This window comes from Perognathus longimembris, chromosome 6 (assembly GCF_023159225.1).
Source record: "Perognathus longimembris pacificus isolate PPM17 chromosome 6, ASM2315922v1, whole genome shotgun sequence".
Classification (NCBI taxonomy): Eukaryota; Metazoa; Chordata; class Mammalia; order Rodentia; family Heteromyidae; genus Perognathus; species Perognathus longimembris.
Window position 1 is genome coordinate 38,404,438 of NC_063166.1, and position 18,193 is coordinate 38,422,630.

The 18,193-nt window shown below is 40.4% G+C and overlaps 1 protein-coding gene across 1 annotated transcript in view; it reads left to right on the plus strand.

Moving 5' to 3' along the window:
* The first annotated feature begins 274 nt into the window (after positions 1-274).
* Lyrm4 (LYR motif containing 4) overlaps positions 275-18,193 on the plus strand; it is a 111,970-nt gene continuing 94,051 nt past the window's right edge. Inside the window, exon 1 of the mRNA XM_048348574.1 lies at positions 275-805. Coding sequence (XP_048204531.1) covers positions 720-805 — 86 coding nt within the window. The 5' untranslated portion in view covers positions 275-719. The remainder of the gene's footprint in view (positions 806-18,193) is intronic.

Here is an 18,193-nt window from a genome sequence, read left to right on the forward strand (position 1 = left end):
TAGGCGAAGACGAAACTTCAGGAAAGCACATAAAGCCCGTTTCCGGGTCTCTCGTACCACCACCCGAGCCAGAAAAAAAATTTCAAACCTGAATCCACCGACTAGGATCAACGAATGTAAACTTCCCCTCAAAATTGCTCACGATCTTTCAGGCAGCGCCGAGGGCAGCAAAGTGCTGGCGGGGGCGGGGCGTCGTGGCGGCGCGCGCTAGGTAACCCCAGCAACGCGGGCCGGGGACTGAGCTCGGCGTCACGTCCCTTGGGCTGTTTACTCGTGACTAGACTGTTTTCCTTCAAGTACCTCTGCTCAGACCTTCATCCTCAAGGGCATGGCACCGGGCTGAGGCGACCGGAGGCTTTTCGCCCCAAGGCCCGCCTAGGCCACCGCTGAGGCTGCCCACGGGAGCCCGGGGTGTCCCCAGCAGGCGGGCCGGGCGGGCGCCTCCCCGCGCCGGCTTAGCTGCCCGCTGCCCTGCCTGCGCCCGCCTCTCCCACGGGGCGGGCCGCTTCGCGCCGCTAGCCGGCCCCGGCTAAGCAACCTCTAGGCCCCGGGCTCCCAGGCCGGGAAGCCCACGCCGCTGCGCTGTATTTCATACGCGGTTTTTGCAGTAGGTTGAGGTTTCTGTCGGCCTGAGCTTGGGACCTACGCGTAGAGGACCCGTTTTTGTTGTGGAGGCTGAGTTTAGCGTTGGCTTTCTTTCTCCCTCCCCGCCTTCTAACATGGCAGCCTCCAGCCGTGCGCAAGTGTTAGATCTGTACCGAGCGATGCTGAGAGAGAGCAAGCACTTCAGCGCCTACAATTACAGGTGACCCTGCGGGCGGCGGGTACCGGGAGGGCAGAGGGTGTGGGCTGTGCCCGCCGCGTCCTAAGGAGTGGCGGAGCCAGGGACGGGATCGGATTCCGCCTCCGGAAAGCAGGTGTGCTCCTGCCCACAGGTGTGCTCCTCCAAACCTCGTGGAGGAGCAGAGGACTTGCTCTTCTTTGTGCCAAGATAGAGGTTTTCCCAAAGTTGATCATTCACGCATCACTGATTAGTGCCATGTTTCCACGGTATGGAAGGGTGGAAGTGAACGCTGTGGGTTGAAGTTAGGACCGGCATATTGCGCGCTTAAAACTTCCCTTGAGGGCTGGGGATATGGCCTAGTGGCAAGAGTGCCTGCTTCATATACATGAGGCCCTGGGTTCGATTCCCCAGCACCACATATACAGAAAATGGCCAGAAGTGGCGCTGTGGCTCAAGTGGCAGAGTGCTAGCCTTGAGCAAAAAGAAGCCAGGGACAGTGCTCAGGCCCTGAGTCCAAGCCCCAGGACTGGCCAAAAAAAAAAAAAACTTCCCTTGAGGTTGGGAAGAATTGAGAGTGCAACTAGCTTGTCCATAGATGCGGTTTCGAAGTTGGGAAAGTTGAAAGTTTGCTTCAGCGCTTGCTAAAGGAGCTAAAGACTGAGACTGAGGCTGCACCTCTATGAAGAATAGGTCCCAGAGTGAGTAGGAACTATAAACCTCTTGTAAAATATCGCTCGTTTTCAGAAACCTGCCTGGAAAATGTAGCCATCCTATAAATTTGAGAACAGCATCCAAGTAATGCTGTCACAGGTATAACAGTATCCAACCTGGCTGGCTATGTGATGAAAAGAAACGAATGGGAGAGCATGATTTTTTGTAGTGGTTTTGGCTTTGGAAGATAAAGAATATAAACCTAAGCATACTAGTGACATTTTAAATAGCCATCTGTTGCTAAGTATGTATTGCTATGAGAACATAAACTGATCATTTTCACCACAATCTAAAAAATATTTTGTCATTTTAATTTTCCCCATCTTCACCATCTAAGAAGGCCTAGCTACTACAAGGTGAAGATTGAGAGACAAAAGTTAACCACACACACATCAACCAGTAGAAACCACTGGGCATGGTGCAAGCCTGTCATCCCAGCTACACTGGGAGTGTAAATAGAAGATAGAGGTTCAGGCTGACTTGGGCAACAGGAAAACCCTATTGGGAAAAGACAAAAAAAAAAAAAAAAAAAAGGCTTAGAGTGTTCACTGGCTCCTCTCCCCGCCCTCCAAAAAATGTCCAGAATAAACTGGGAGTCAACATGCAGTTTACATTAAAGACCCAGGGATTAGGAGAGGGTATATCTGACAGCACTTTGAAGGAAGGACAAGTAGCCCTCGGAGACTACATAATCTACAGAAGTTATTCAACTTCTGTGTTTCTGGGGGTTTTTTGTTCATAAAAACTAAGCCAATGTACTAGGTAGCCTCTAAGTACTCTTCCATTTACAAACTTCCATCTGGAAATGAATCAGGAGTCAATAAGGCAGAAATTTTTCAAATGAATAAATTCTAAGTTGACAGGAATAAATGATAGAAAATCAAGGCAGTACCTAGTAGGAAGAAAATTGGAAATGAGTTTCAGCACAGCAACTATAGTACAGATTTAGAAAATAATTGGGTATATTGTACTTTTGAGTATATTCTTTTCAGCTAAGTTTATTTTTTAAATATAAGTACAACATCCAAAGTAATATGGTAGTCATTTTTCACTGTTGCCTCTACTCATGTGTCTGAAACACAAGATTTCTGCCATTATTTCCCGATATAATAACCTGTTTATAAAACATGTCTTTAATAGTAAAGCAGTGTCCTGTGGTGTTAAACAATGGCTCCTTCCCTCCACACTCAGCCATTCATTGTCATTTTTGGTAAATCGTGTGCCACTACATTATATGTATATTATCTACTGAGTAGCACATGTATTTGTTTCTTTGTTTTTTATACCAGTACTGGAGCTTGAACTCAAGGCCTAGGTACTGTCCCTTAACTTTTTCATTAAGACTGGCACTCCACGACTTGAGCAACAGCTCCCTTTCTGTCTTCTTGTTGGTTAATTGGAAGTAAGAGCCTCACAGACTCTTGCCAGGGAAGGCTGGTTTTAAACCATAATCCTTAGGTCTCAGCCTCCTGAGTAGTCAGTCATGAACCATCAGCATCTGGATAACACATTTTATTTTTACAGCAACCTTGTGAAGAACTATTTTAATGGCCCATTATGGTTATTGAGGCATAGGTTAAATAATCTATCAAAAGTTTTGCCTGGCATCCCATCTAATCAGGAAGTTGAGATGAAAAGGTCCCCAGTTTGGGCAAAAAAAAAAAAAAAAAAGGCAAAACCTCATCTCAACAAAAGGCTGTTAATGTTAGATCTGTCATACCAGATACAGTGGAAATGGTAAATAGAGCATTATAGCCAGTACAGGCCAACTTACAAAGCAATATTCTATGAAAAATAAAAGCAGCAGAGTACAATGGGCTTATGCCTGTTACCCTAGCTGCTCAAAAGGCTGAGAACTCAGGACTGATTTTAGAGCCAGCCCAAGGAGGAAGGTTTGTAAGATTCTTACTTACAATTATTCACCAAAAAGCTAGAAATCGACATGTTGCCTTAGTGGTATAGCACGAGCCTTGAGCAAAAAGTGTTCAGAGACAGCACCCAGCCCTGAGCTAAACACCCAAGACTGGCACACAACACACACACACACACACAACAAAAAAATGGCTGGAGGTATGGCTCATGAGATACTGTTCATGCAAGCATGAAGCCCTGAGTTCAAATCCCAGTACTCTCAAAGAGAAAAAAAAAATCTGTGCAGTTTGAACCAAACTGAAAATATTGATACCTCCAGTAATTGCCATGATTAAATAAATATTTTGGAATTATCTTCTAAGACCCACATACAGACCACATTTTTGTAGACCCCTCTGTTTTTCCATTCTCCAGCCTGATCCTGCCCACTTTATTAAATATGCCATGTCCTCATGGGCCTCCAGGGCTTTGTAAGTACTGTTCTATCTGCTATGTCCTTGCTCACCCTTTTCCAGAGTGTCTCTCCTTTCTTCAAGAGTGTTTAATCCCTGGGAATATGGCCTAGTGGCAAGAGTGCTCGTATACATGAAGCCCTGAGTTCGATTCCCCAGCACCACATATATAGAAAATAGCCAGAAGTGGCGCTGTGGCTCAAGTGGCAGAGTGCTAGCCTTGAGCAAAAAGAAGCCAGGAACAGTGCTCAGGCCCTGAGTCCTAGCCCCAGGAATGGCAAAAGAAAGTGTTTAATCTTGACCTTCTTTCTTAGTTTTTCCTATTTTCCCCAATATATATCCCTGTCCTTCACCCATGCAGGCTCCATACTTAGATGGTCCTTTAACTAAGAATTTCCAGAAACTTTTGAATCTTACTTTGTTCAGTGTTCTAGCAGATCCCAGAGAGAGAAAATAAAAGCTTTGGGTTCAGCAAGGCATCTGCCATCAGGGTTTGATTGGCTTGTATAGGACATGGCTTGTAGAGACAGCTTTTGTAGACTGTTATGTGCTAAGATAGCACATAAGTCAGCACCTGTGTAGAATCAAAAAGGCCTTAGAAAACTGGCAGTAGACGTAAGCCATCAAGCACCATCACAGTCTCAAGTAACAGCAAACAGTAGAATGTTTCTGGAGAGTTGGTTGTCAAGTGGAGTGACAGCCAATAAGACTGAGCGGGAAAGGGCCACGCAGGAAGACCACACTTTAGGAATGTGACTTTATTATTTGCTGATATGTAGCCATTCAAGAGGTGGAAGCTGGAAAGTTAAGTGGCAGATTTGCTTTGAGAACATTGGTCTAGCAGTCTCATCTGGACAAATCCCTGGTGGGAGTAGATTGAGATGATGCAGAGAAGAAATTAGATCCCTAATCAGAACAGGCATAGTGGAAGGAAAGCAGACACATTTGGCAAGTAGGAAGTGAAATTATTAGAATGCTAATTGGATGCCAGTCTACAGACAGAAATTAAGATAGAGTCTAGACTGCCATGTTGGTGAAGTTAAGGCACAAGAAGGGTAAATAAATACCGAAACTGTACCATTAACTAATGCAGGATACATAAGTAGCTGGTCTTGTGAAGCAAAGATTTTGAGCTCATTTTGGGGTGTCCTGAGTTTCCTTTTATCCCTTGATTGAATCTAGAGCTGCCTAGACACATCACCTGGAACAGCCAAAGCTTGATGAATATCATATGTTGCACTTCACTGGCTGATTTATTTTTTTTTCCTGTTTTTGTTTTGTTTCATGATGATGGGGATCAAATTCAGGACCTACACACATGATAGCACTGAGCTATATACCCAGCCAACTGATATAGTCCTAATAAGATTATTGGGAATTCCTATCTCACCCCAGTTTAAAAATCATTACTTTTCTTCTTTTTTAAACTCTTGAAATAATGCCTATGATACATATGTCTATCATGAGGTATCAAAGAACCCATAGAATTACATTTTATGTGGCCAAACAAAGGGTTTTACTCACTGTAAAAGGTTGAACAAATCATATAGGTTTTGGAACACAGTTAAAGGAAGGGAAAAATAAAAGAGAAAAAGATTACTTTGTTAGATTTTCTAAGTTCTTCAGAAATTAAGTGCTTACACTTGATTTAAATTTATTTGTTAGGCTCATGTGTAGCCTGTGGCACTGTGTTAGAAGCCTTGTACCTGAGCCCTTCTACAGTGCCCCAAAGGCAGCTACAAGCTGTTCATGTATGCCTGAAAAATAGCTGCTTAGACTTTTGAAAGATTAGTCATTATCATTAAATGCGCTCAGAATTTTTAAAACAAGTGTTTTTTTTCTCACTTATTAACTTCTGCTATGCTGAATGATACTATGAAAAACAAGTAAAAACAATCATGTAATGAACCTTCAGAGAATATTTAAGACATTTCAGGCTAAAAAAATTGTATTCAGGCATCTGCCTGAATTTTAGGGTGAAAAGTAACATGTTTCTTATTCTAGAAATAGAAGTTTATGATCACTACATCTGTACTGTTGCTGAATTTTTATTTTAGTTTACAGGAGTTTCCCAGTTGTACTTATTATATTCACTACTTCATTTAAAAAAGCATTTAAAAAATATATGCAGTAGCCATACAAGGTACCTCACATTTGTTATCATACTCATTGGGATGCTGATATCTGAAAATCAAAGTTCAGAGCCAAGCTAGAGAGGAAAGTCCTGAGACTCGTCTCCAGTTAACGAGCAAAAAGTTCAGAAGTGGGGAAAAAAGTGAAGAGATAATGCCCATGTTCTGAGTTCAAGCCCCAGGACCAGCAACAATAAAATGAAATAATTATAATTTTAAATAGGAATCAATGCAAAGAGAAAATAAAGATAGAGAATATAAGAAAATGAAAGGTAAAGTTAGGCCACAATATAGTTTTCACCTAAAGTATCTTTATTCTGCATTGCAGTAGGATATTTGTATGAAAAATGTAATTACAGAACATTCTATTTGAAAATGACTTTAAAAAATAGAAAATAAAAAATCGACTGCCTCATCACATCAGTAGGCATATGCAGGGTTTGATAAGGATAAAAGGTATTTCATGTCATATTTCCTCCCCTCTATGACCATTTTCTGACACTGAATCCCCCTTCATCAAGTGTAGATTTTATATTTGTCTTTGTATTTATTTCCTCACTGAATCACTACCTAACCAATTTAGGAAAGTTCAAACCATTAGAAACCAAATTAAGTAATGAAACTAGGTAAGTTGCATACCAAGCTATACATTTCTACATTTAACAAGGTTTAGCTAATTTGAGTGGGTCCTCCTTGATGTTGTCTGCATCATTTATAGAAATACCTGGAATAAATTCTGCTGTCTATTATCTACGTCTTTCCTTTTAATAAGCAGATTAAAAATTACAAAGGTCATGATGTACTGCATCAGTCAGTGGCTTCACAGGCACTCATTATTAGAATTACTTTTTATGTTAGTTCTCTAAACTTAGATGGTTTTTAGATTAATTTAAAAATAGGTCATAGAAATAATACTTTATGAAAAAGAAAAGTGAAAGCTACAGTGAATCTAACTTTTCACCTTATTTTTCTCCTCTTCCCCCCAGCCCCTTTTGTCTTCTATGCTGTGATTGGGGTATGGTGTGAATGTGCTCCTCAGAAGTTGATGTGCTGCTAATATGAACCACCAGTGTGGTCTAATTGAGACCTAATTAAAGGTTATTAGGCAATGGGGGCACCATCCTGAGAAAGGATCAATGCTGGTCTGGTATAATGAGTCAGTTCTTTTAACACTGGATTGTCATGAAGGAAAGCCACACCACACATTTGGCTCCTTCTAAACATGACTGGTTCTCTGTCCATTTCTCTGCCATATTGTGCTGTAGCAAAAGGTGCTCTTACTGGACCCACTAAATCTCTTTTCTTCGTAAGTTTCTTGGCTTCAGATATTTTGGTAAAGCAACAGGAAGTAGACTAAAACTCCCTGGAATGGTGACTTTTAACTTATTTGCCTAAGTATTGTTTCCAGTGTTATGGATATTATGTGTAAGGCAATGTTGATTTCACTGACTATGTGCAAACATTTTTCTTGTCATTTTTTTCCTAAATAGTACCGAATAACAACATCACAGAGTATATACACTGAATTGGGTGTTATAAGTAACCAAGATGATTTAAATATACAGGAAGATATGAACAGTCAAGCAAATAGTATAACATTTTATTTAAGAAACTATTTCAAGCATCTTTAGGAAAGAGATCTGGAACTAATGCCCTGAGCTAACTGAGGGTTGACCAAGCAAATTAGTGGCCACATAGTTTTCTCTTCTCTCAGATCATTAAAATTTGTCAAAACCAACAATGACTTAATCAAATCAGTTAAATTTGTTGAACCATAATCACTTTATACAAGTTTTTTTTATTAGTTCAGAGGACTTTGGGAGTGTAATCTATAGCTTTAGTATCATATTTGACCCCAAATTCAGCAAGTATTTACTGGATAACAACTATGTGCCAGACTCTTGCTCCTTGATGAGGGTCAAAGATAAGTGAATCCCATAGTTTAGTGCAATGAACCAGTAGAGAAGCAAACCAGATGTTATAGAAGTACATAGAAGGACAGCAAAGGCCCACCAGAAGGGGAGTTGAGGTTGAGAAAGCCCTGGCAGGCAACCTGACCTGAGTAGGAATGTGGTGGTTTAAGACAAGAAGTAGGGATACCACTGTTGCTGGTATTGAAATACTGGCAGTGTGAAGTCACTGGAATCATAGTGGAAGTAGATGACAGCATGGAGATAGGTGTGAGATAGACAAGGAGAGCCTTACGTGCCTTGCTGAGGTGCTGGAAGTTGGCCCTGGCAATGCAAAGTGTTTTAAACAGTAAATACACCTTTTAGTGATTAATAGAAGATGTTGCATCAGAATTAATTTAACTTTTAAGGGGAGTTGAATTAGAGGATAAGAAAATACATTCCAAATGGAACATCATCTCCAGAGGATGTAAGTACCTCTGTGAGTATCTTTGTGACAGTGATACAGTTTCATGTGAGCATCTAGGTGTTTCATGCTTGACCCTAAAACACACACAGCCTCTTATCGACATGTTCTAAGAAATTTGTCCTTTGATGATTTTTATTATGCAGATATCGCAGGGTATGCTTATACAACCCAGAGTGTTCCAAGGCAGTCACCCCACTTGGACTCTTGATGCCATCGAGGGTGAGGCTGCTGCTGGCAGCATGCACTGAAAATCCAAAATTGATAAGTAGAGTTTAGTAAACACATAACCAATAACAGTATCATGTTATCAAGAACTATGTGTCATGTAATGGCACATTATCATGCTTTACTCTTATGTGGCTGGCAGCACGGTGTATTTGTTTACAGCACCCTCATCACAGCCTGTGAGGGATGTGTGACACTGCCCTGCTGCAGTGTCACTAGACAGTAGGAATTTGAGCCTTCATTACAATCTTAAGGAACCCCCATCAAGTATGGTGGGTGTTGCCTTAGGTGTCCTCAGGAAACACTAGACTCTTATTTGGATCTCAGTATTAACCTCTTCTTCAGCTCCTTGTGTCTACTCTCACTTTTCTTTTTCTAATTAGGATACATCTTTTATATACTGATGTTATTAATTGCCTAATAATATTCATCAATTCTTAGTTAATTAACTGGTCTGTTCTCAATAATTTTTTGTTTTATTTAATAAATGGCTGCTACCCACATGCAGTTTTGTTAATGTATTAGCCCTATATTCTTTTCAGTTACTTATATGAGCAATTTTTATATAATTGTCAGTATTACTTAATAGCACACTTATTCATTTAATGACTTCATCTAATGACTTTTCCTGCCCAAATGGGCAGATGTTTTTCCTATGCCTTATTCACATCTGCCACACCTCTGTGGCAACTTTCTGACCTGTTGGATGAGCAAAAGACTGAGTTTGGTTGTGGGTAACTAATGTGAGAAAAAATTCAGAATAGAGATTTGAACCTGAATCCGAAACTTTACCTTTAACTGAAGAACCTATTCTCTCTCACCCATTCGAGTATCTCCTTAATTACAAATGTGCTAGTAGACAAATAACGCTTTTAGATTAAAGTGCATTATTAGCTTTATGGGCCACCTTGTTCTGCTCCCTCTCCTTTGCACAGCCAAAACAAACCTCCAATTCTGTTAGTGATGTCCATTGGCCTATTTTTTCCTCTTATAACTAATTTGTGCTCACCCTTTACAATTCAGCTAATATACCAAGTCTACACCCTCATTCTGTTCCCTATTTAAAATGTTTTCAAAGAAAGAAAATTAAAAAACAAACAATAGTTGCTTCTCATTGGTCTGCATTGCCCCAAATTCTTACTTACATGTAATCCTGTAAGTCCTATACCTCTTGCCTTCTAGCTTTATATGTCATGTCACCTTCCCATATGAGGATGTTGTCACCTTGACCTTTCTCAGGCTCATACCCAGGCCCATTCTCTGCCTTAGAATACCTTCCCCACTCATTCTCCCAGTTCCCAGCATAGGTGCCCTGTATGCTCTCAGCCCTGTGTGCTTCCTCACAGAAACTCTTCACTGTGGCCTGACACTTACCTGTGACCATCTGTGTGATGTTACCTTTGCTAGTCTTGACTACAGGCTGCAGGTCGAGGACCATGTGATTTTTATTCGCCACTAACACCCCACCATCAAGGCTAGATGGCTGTGGTAGATGGGCTTAAAACTTACACTTATGATGTCCTTTCCTGGTTGTTTAATTATTTTATTTTATTATTGTAAAGATGATGTACAGAAGGGTTACAGTTACATAAGTTAGGTAGTGAGCACATTTTTTTAAGTGTCATCTCTTCCCTCCTTTGCTCCCAGTTTCCGCCCCCCCGTCTTCCTCCCCCACAAGTTATATAGTTCATTTTCAACATAATGCCTAGTGAGTATCACTGCTGCATTTGTTTACTCTTTGTTCCACCATTTGTATGCTCCTCCTTACCCTTAACAAAAGTCAAACCTTACATACATGACAAAAGGTACAGAAATAAAAAACAGTGACAAAAAAAGAAAAACAAGAAGCAAAATAACATTTTAATAAACATCATTTTATATGATCATATGCACATAGCTATTGAGCCTTTGTGAACTTCTCCTAAGAATATCCTCCTTTGGTCTCACTGTGTGAATGTCTAGAGTCCTGTATAATTTATCATGTCCAAATGTATTTTTTTGGTCTTTCACCATCCAGTGTATTTACTTGTAATTTTTTTTTTTTTTTTTTTTTTTTTTTTTTTTTTTTTTGGCCAGTCCTGGGCCTTGGACTCAGGGCCTGAGCACTGTCCCTGGCTTCTTCCCGCTCAAGGCTAGCACTCTGCCTCTTGAGCCACAGCGCCGCTTCTGGCCGTTTTTTCTGTATATGTGGTGCTGGGGAATCGAACCTAGGGCCTCGTGTATCCGAGGCAGGCACTCTTGCCACTAGGCTATATCCCCAGCCCATTACTTGTAATTTTATAGGCACTTTCTAGTTACAACAAATGAGGGAAACTTAGGTTTCTTTGGGATTTGCTTAATACAATTGTTTCCACATCTTTCCATTTCCTTATAAATGGAGCAATGTTATTATTTCTGATCGAAGCACAGAATTCCATTATGTATATATGCCACATTTTCTTGATCCATTCATTCACTGAGGGGCATCTGGGTTGATTCCATATCTTGGCTATTATAAACAGTGCTGCACTGATCATGGTTGTGCTTTAGTGTGGGCTGGTTTGTGGTCTATTCGTTAAATGCCCAGGAGCGGAATTGCTGGGTCATAGGAGAGCTGTATGTTTAGTCTCTTGAGGAACCTCCATACTGCTTTCCACAGTGGTTGAACAAGTTTACATTCCCACCAACAGTATAGTAGCATTCCCTTTTGGCCACATCCCTGCCAGCAGCTCTTGTTAATTTTCTAACTGGGGTATGGTAGAATCTCAACATTTCTTAATGTGTGTATTGGCCCTTCTTAGTTCTTCTCCTGAGAAGTCTCTCTTTAAATCTTTTGTACATTTACTAATTGGGTTGTTTCTTTGAGGATTTATTTGGGGGAGAGGGTTAATTTTCTGAGCTCTAAGTATTTTAGATATAAGGCCCTTGTCTGATGCATAACTAGTTAAAATCTTCTCCCATTCTGTGGGATTTCTATTTATCTTGGTAACTATGTCCTTTGCCATGCAGAAAGTCCTCAGTTGGATGAGGTCCCATTTATCCAGTCCTTCTTTAAGTTGTTGTGATTCTATATCTTTAATTAGGAAGTTTTGAACCATGTCTAGGAGCCCTAGTATTTCCCTACCCCTTTCTGTAATATTTTCATAGTATTTGGCCTTACATTAAAAGAAGAAAGAACACTGTTCTTGCAAATGTCTGTTTAATGGTTGTGGATATGTTTTATTAAGATGCTACCATCTGTTCCACTGATGATTTTTAAAGGTCAGAAGAACCAATATGTAAGATAATGCATGGGAAAATAAGCTTCTTTGACATCATTAATTAAAAATAAGTGAAATGCAGAAAATACTTGTTTTATAACCTCTACTAGTTTAGTATACATTCATGTGGCAATATTATTTCCATAGTAATTAACTTTGATCCACAGTCTCCTGAAAAGCTTCCTATCCTTCAGGCATGTAATTATCACCAGGAATTATTTTTCTGCCTCTTCTTGATCCTAGGGAATAAGAAAGAATATAGTACTTATTTTTGTTTGTGTCCTCTATTTTTTTTGTATTTTTTTCTTATTTATTGTCAAAGTGATATACAGAGAGGTTACAGTTTCATATGTTAGGCCTTGGTGTGTCCTCTATTTTTTATTCTTCTTTAAAAATGAAAGAGGGACACCTTGCATCACAGCCAGTTTTCATTTTGCAACTTTTTTTTTCCAGTCATAGGACTTGAACTCAGAGCTTGGGCACTGTCCCTGAGCTTCTTTTGCTCAAAGCTAGCATTCTAGCACTTGAGCCACAGAACCACTTCTGGCTTTTTCTGGGTATGTGGTACTGAGGAATCGAACCCATAGTTTCATACATGCTAGGCATGCACTCTACTGCTAAGCCACATTCTCAGCCCATCCTTTTGCAGTCTTTTATATTTTCACTTGCCAGCATGAAGAAAAATTTGTTCAGAATATTGGAATCTTAAGAAAGAGAATCTATTTATTTTCTGTTCTTGGAGTCTTTGCTATATGCCAGACAAATGTAGACCACTGATGGCAGGATTCATCAGTATGCTGTGCACCTAGGTCCTGAGCATCTCTGGAGTCAAAACCATCTGACTGACTCAGTGATGTTGTATAATGAATAAAAAGAGTACGGGGTAGAGTCAGAATAATTAATTAGCTCAAGTGTAAAGCAGACAGAAAAACAGCAAAATTTGCCCTTGAAGGTATCTCTGGCTCATATTAAAGTTCAAGTTAAGAGCAGAATCCTGTAATACTTAACTGTTTTTTAACCTTGCAATAAAATTGTGGTAGGAATGCTAATATAAGTAAGTCAGCAAAATATAAAGGAAAGAATTTATGTGTGAAGCTTTGTACTCTTTAAAGAACTGATAAATATAAATGGGAACTATTTAGGAATTTCTTTTTTTTTCAAATTTTTATTATCAAGCTTATGTACAGAGAGGTTACAGTTTCATACATTAGGCATTGGATACATTTCTTGTACTGTTTGTTACCTTGTCCCTCATACCCCCCACCCTTCCCCCCTTTCCCTTCCCCCCGGCCCCCCCTCGTGGTGTTCAGTTCACTTACACCAAACAGTTTTGCAAGTATTGCTTTGCTTTTTTTACTCTGTGTCTCTCAAATTTGCTATTCCCTTTCAATTTCCTGCTTCCAATACCAGTATACACGGTTATCAATATACTCAGATAAGATTACAGAGATAGTGTAGGTACAACCACTGGAAGGTGATACAAGAACATCATCAATAATAGAAGCTACAGATACACATGGGACATTGAAAGTAGTTACAACTGTATAACAATTGTTTCCATAACCTGGAGTTCATTTCACATAGCATCATCTTATGTGTTCATAAAGGTATAGCTATTGGGCCTTGTGATGCTCTGCTATGACTTGCCTAAACCTGTACTAATTAGTCCCAATAAGGGAGACCATAGAGTCCATGTTTCTTTGGGTCTGGCTCACTTCACTTAGTATCATCATCAAGTGGGCTAAAGACTTACAAAGAGACTTCTCTGATGAGGAAATGAGAATGGCCAAGAGACAGAGGAAAAAATGCTCTACACCACTGGCCATAAAAGAAATGCAAATCAAAACAACATTGAGATTCCATCTCACCCCAGTAAGAATGTCATATATCAAGAAAACTAACAATAACAATTGTTGGAAGGGATGTGGCCAAAAGGGAACCCTGCTTCATTGTTGGTGGGAATGTAAACTGGTTCAGCCACTCTGGCAAGCAGTATGGAGATTCCTCAGAAGGCTAAATATAGAACTCCCCTATGACCCAGCAGCCCCACTTTTGGGTATCTATCCAAAAGACCACAAACAAAATCACAGTAATGCCACCAGCACAATGTTCATCGCAGCACAATTTGTCATAGCTAGAATCTGGAACCAACCCAGATGCCCCTCAATAGACGAATGGATCAGGAAAATGTGGTACATATACACAATGGAATTTTATGCCTCTATCAGAAAGAATAACATTGTCCCATTTGTAAGGAAAAGGAATTTCTTAATTAGGTTGAAATAGTGTTATTTTATAGCCTTGCGAAAAAGTTGAAGGTCCCTAGAACCACCAGTATTCCTGAGTCAGACAATGTTATGTATCATACTTTTTGTAGCATAGCAGTTGCCTGTCTCTATCATAGTAGCTTCTGATGGTCTCTTTTCTTCTATTTCGGTGGACTTTTGACAAAGACATTGATACCTAAAATATGCTACACTATGTTCATTCAGTTACTAAACACTTACTGAATTTCACTGGTCTGAGCACTGAGAAATAGAGCGGGGAATAATATTTATAAGATTCCTGCTTTCTTTTTCTACCATAATGAAGCCTCTGTGGAGTATAGAATTCCATAGAGCAAAGGCATTTTGAAGACAACTACCTCCAGTAGATTTAGCAATCAGAAGTGCTGAATGCTACCTGGAAAGCTGAAATTGGAAGGATCATGGTGCCAGGCAGCAAAGTCTATCTCCAAGGAATTAAGTTGGATGTGGTGATGCATTCCTGTGATCGCAGAAACTAAAGTAGGCAGATTGCAGCTCAGACACACATCTAGCTAAGATGTGATACTCCATCTCAATAACAGCCAGCAAAAACCAAATCCTAGCAAACACAAAGCTCCCCCAAAAGTAATTACTGAAATGTTCTACTACAGTAGTCTTACTAGAATTGAATTTCTTACACTTATACCTAAATAACCACAGGTAACTAGCTCAAAGACCTGCCATAGATAGAAAAATTTTTAAATGTTTAGGTTCCTCATAGAGAATGTCTTAGTATTTGCAAACCTGCACACATCCTTCTGTACACTTTAAATCACCTGCAGATAACCTGTAATACCTAATCCAAGGTAATACTAGTTCTCTGTTGCTTATAACTAACAGCTATAAAGTTCCAATATGGACACTGTAAGGTTTATTAAAGTAGATAGCCAATAAAGGAGAACACCACACTGTATTCAGGCAGGAGATAAAAGTTTGTTCCCAAACTGCTGGCCTGAGGCAGAGATGATGCACGTCCAGAGAGAAGGGCTGAACCACCACCAAAGGGCCATGCCTTATCTAGGGCAGGGCAGGGGCAGGAGGTATGGCCAGGTGGATTGGATGTGACCTTAGAGAAGGGGGAGGTAACTGCCTCCAGGTGTGCCAGTTACCTAGGTAATGCGGGTACTGGGTACAGACTTAGACAGTGGCCATCTACATGGAGCCCTTCTAGGGGTGGACCTTACAGACACAATTTCATTTCTCAAATAGGTACAGTCAACAGTTGATTGATATGCAGATTTGGAAGGGTATTTGTATTTATCGCCCCTTGATGTCAGTGTGCGAGGCAGAATTTGGATCCTTTTATTATTCTCTAAAAAAAGGTCTTGGGCTGGGGATATAGCCTAGTGGCAGGAGTGCCTGCCTCGGATACACGAGGCCCTAGGTTCGATTCCCCAGCACCACATATACAGAAAACAGCCAGAAGTGGCGCTGTGGCTCAAGTGGCGGAGTGCTAGCCTTGAGCGGGAAGAAGCCAGGGACAGTGCTCAGGCCCGGAGTCCAAGGCCCAGGACTGGCCAAAAAAGAAAAAAAAGTCTTGCCATTATTGCTTTCCCATATTGCTCATGATGCTAAAACTTACTACATTGAGCACACAACTGCTGAGGCCAGGCTGGGAAGAGGCCTCCAAGCCATGTAACTTTAGAATGTTCTCTCCCAAGATATCCTAGCCCTTGCTGCATTTGCCTTTTGAAGACTTGGCAAAGAAGATAGTTAAAAACTGTCATTTCATAATTGACATTTTAAGAGATATTGCTTCTAGCTGCTGTTCACTGTAGAGTCCCTAAGTATTTTATGTTTTGTATATGTTGTGTAATTTTATGGCAACATTATCACAAAGGGTGAAGGTCCAGAAATTGAAAGTAGGTTAGTTGGGTACATGCCATATTTCAAAATGCCAGCGGAGTGGCAGGGGGAGTATTAGTGAGAAATAGCATTTGTGCAAAGTAGTCATAATGGAAGACTGGAATATGGGAGAAAGGAAAGAGGCAGTAAGACTTAGAGGGGAGATTGGAGAAAGAAGGTGTATATGTGTTTTCAGAAAGACAGGAAACTAAAGCCTAGAAAGGTTCATATGTCTTAAGAAGAACTTCTCAGCATGAGTTCTGGTGATGGCAGACTGAATCCTCAGAAGAACTCTTCTGGTGGTATGCTGTGTGCCTTGCCCTTAGTTGAAGGCATGCATGCAGTGCAGTCTGGGATGTGAAGGTGCCCTAACAGATTCCCTGCAGTGGGAATGGCCTGCATAATCCCTGCTGTCAGCATCAGCTTTCTACTTGCTGTAGTCTACTGGATTATTCTTCTTGTTACTTTGCCTCTCCTTGCCTGGTTGTCCATTCCCACCTCATCCTCAGTCCCACCCCCTATCCCATCTTTACCTATTTGCTAACACTCCTCCCCTTGCCTTTCTCTCTTCCTTCATACCATGGGTCCTATCTTCCATCTTTACCTTCACACACTCTTCTCCAGATGCTGTTTCTGATTTAAGCCTACTCAGCCTTGTCATCTGGCCCACACTCTTTCTTTCCAAGATCATCCTGAATGTTTTCTAGGTGTGATACCAATACCTCAGATTGAGCATATCTGCACTCCAATCCCATACCCTCCCTTAATGCATACCTGCCCTCCTGCATTCATTTATCCCCTCTCATCCATTAGTCAAAACTGGAAGTCACCTGACTTTCTCTTATAACTTTACTCAAAGTCAGTAGATTTTTATGACCTAAAGGGTTTCTCACATACTCTCCTTACTGAACCATCTTTGCATCCTCATCTTGATGGGCTTCATTATCTCATCAATTCTTGTCCGGATTTTGTGATGGCCTCCTTCAGATCTCTTTTCCTAATACCATCAGAATGTGTTTCTCATATAAAGCTAGAAGGCAAGAGATACAGGACTTATAGGATTACATGTAAGTAAGAATTTGGGGCAATGCAAACTAATGAGAAGCAACTATTATTTGGTTTTTAGTTTTCTTTCTTTGAAAACATCTTAAATAAAGGAACAGAATGGCTGGGAGGTTATAGAATTGGTATATTAGCTGAATTGTGAAGGGGAGCACAAATTAGTTATAAGAGGAAAAATATATGTACCAATCATAGAAACTAGTGTATGATCACAAGAAGATCCAAAAAAAAAAAAAATAGGCCAATGGACACCATTAACAGAATTGGAGGTTTGTTTGGGCTGTGCAAAGGAGAGAGAGCAGAACAAGGTGGCCCATAAAGCTAATAATAAGATTTACTCTAAAAGCCACATTGAGCTAATAGCACATTTGCAGTAAGGGGAACTTGTACAACTGCCTGAGCTTGTGTGTGAAAGAAGCAGAAAAGGTTAACAGAAACCTCATTCTTTTTAAAGGAACTAAAATTTGTCAAGAAAATTGGCTCGGTAGAAGTCAAGTAAGTAAATGCTGAAGGCAAACCCAATAAATGACCTATGACTATGAATAACCATATCCAAGGTGCTACTATGTTTACCTATATGAAATATGTTATAAAAATCCATGTAGTCTAATGGGTTAATTTTCTGCTCCTGGGAATTTTAAGGACTGACCCTGGTCAGAATTTGAATTTCTTTCCTATCATTACAGAAGCTATAGCAAAATAAATGGGATCATAAAATTAACATTTTATTGTTCTTCAAAGATCTATATTCAGGGCTGGGGATATAGCCTAGTGGCAAGAGTGCCTGCCTCGGATACCCGAGGCCCTAGGTTCGATTCCCCAGCACCACATATACAGAAAACGGCCAGAAGTGGCGCTAAGGCTCAAGTGGCAGAGTGCTAGCCTTGAGCGGGAAGAAGCCAGGGACAGTGCTTAGGCCCTGAGTCCAAGGCCCAGGACTGGCCAAAAAAAAGATCTATATTCATGTTACTCACTGGTCTAGATGAGTTAAATTACTTCTTTGTGTAAGAAAAAGAGTAAGTCAACTTGACTGAATACAATACGGGTTATTTACAAAGCCCTTGAACTTCCTCTTATTTGAATGTTTATGAATCTGTTCGCTGATTTAACTTATGTACCCATGTGTATGAGTTTGAATAATCAGTTACATCTGTTTAAACACAAGTGCTCTAATGAAGGAAATTTT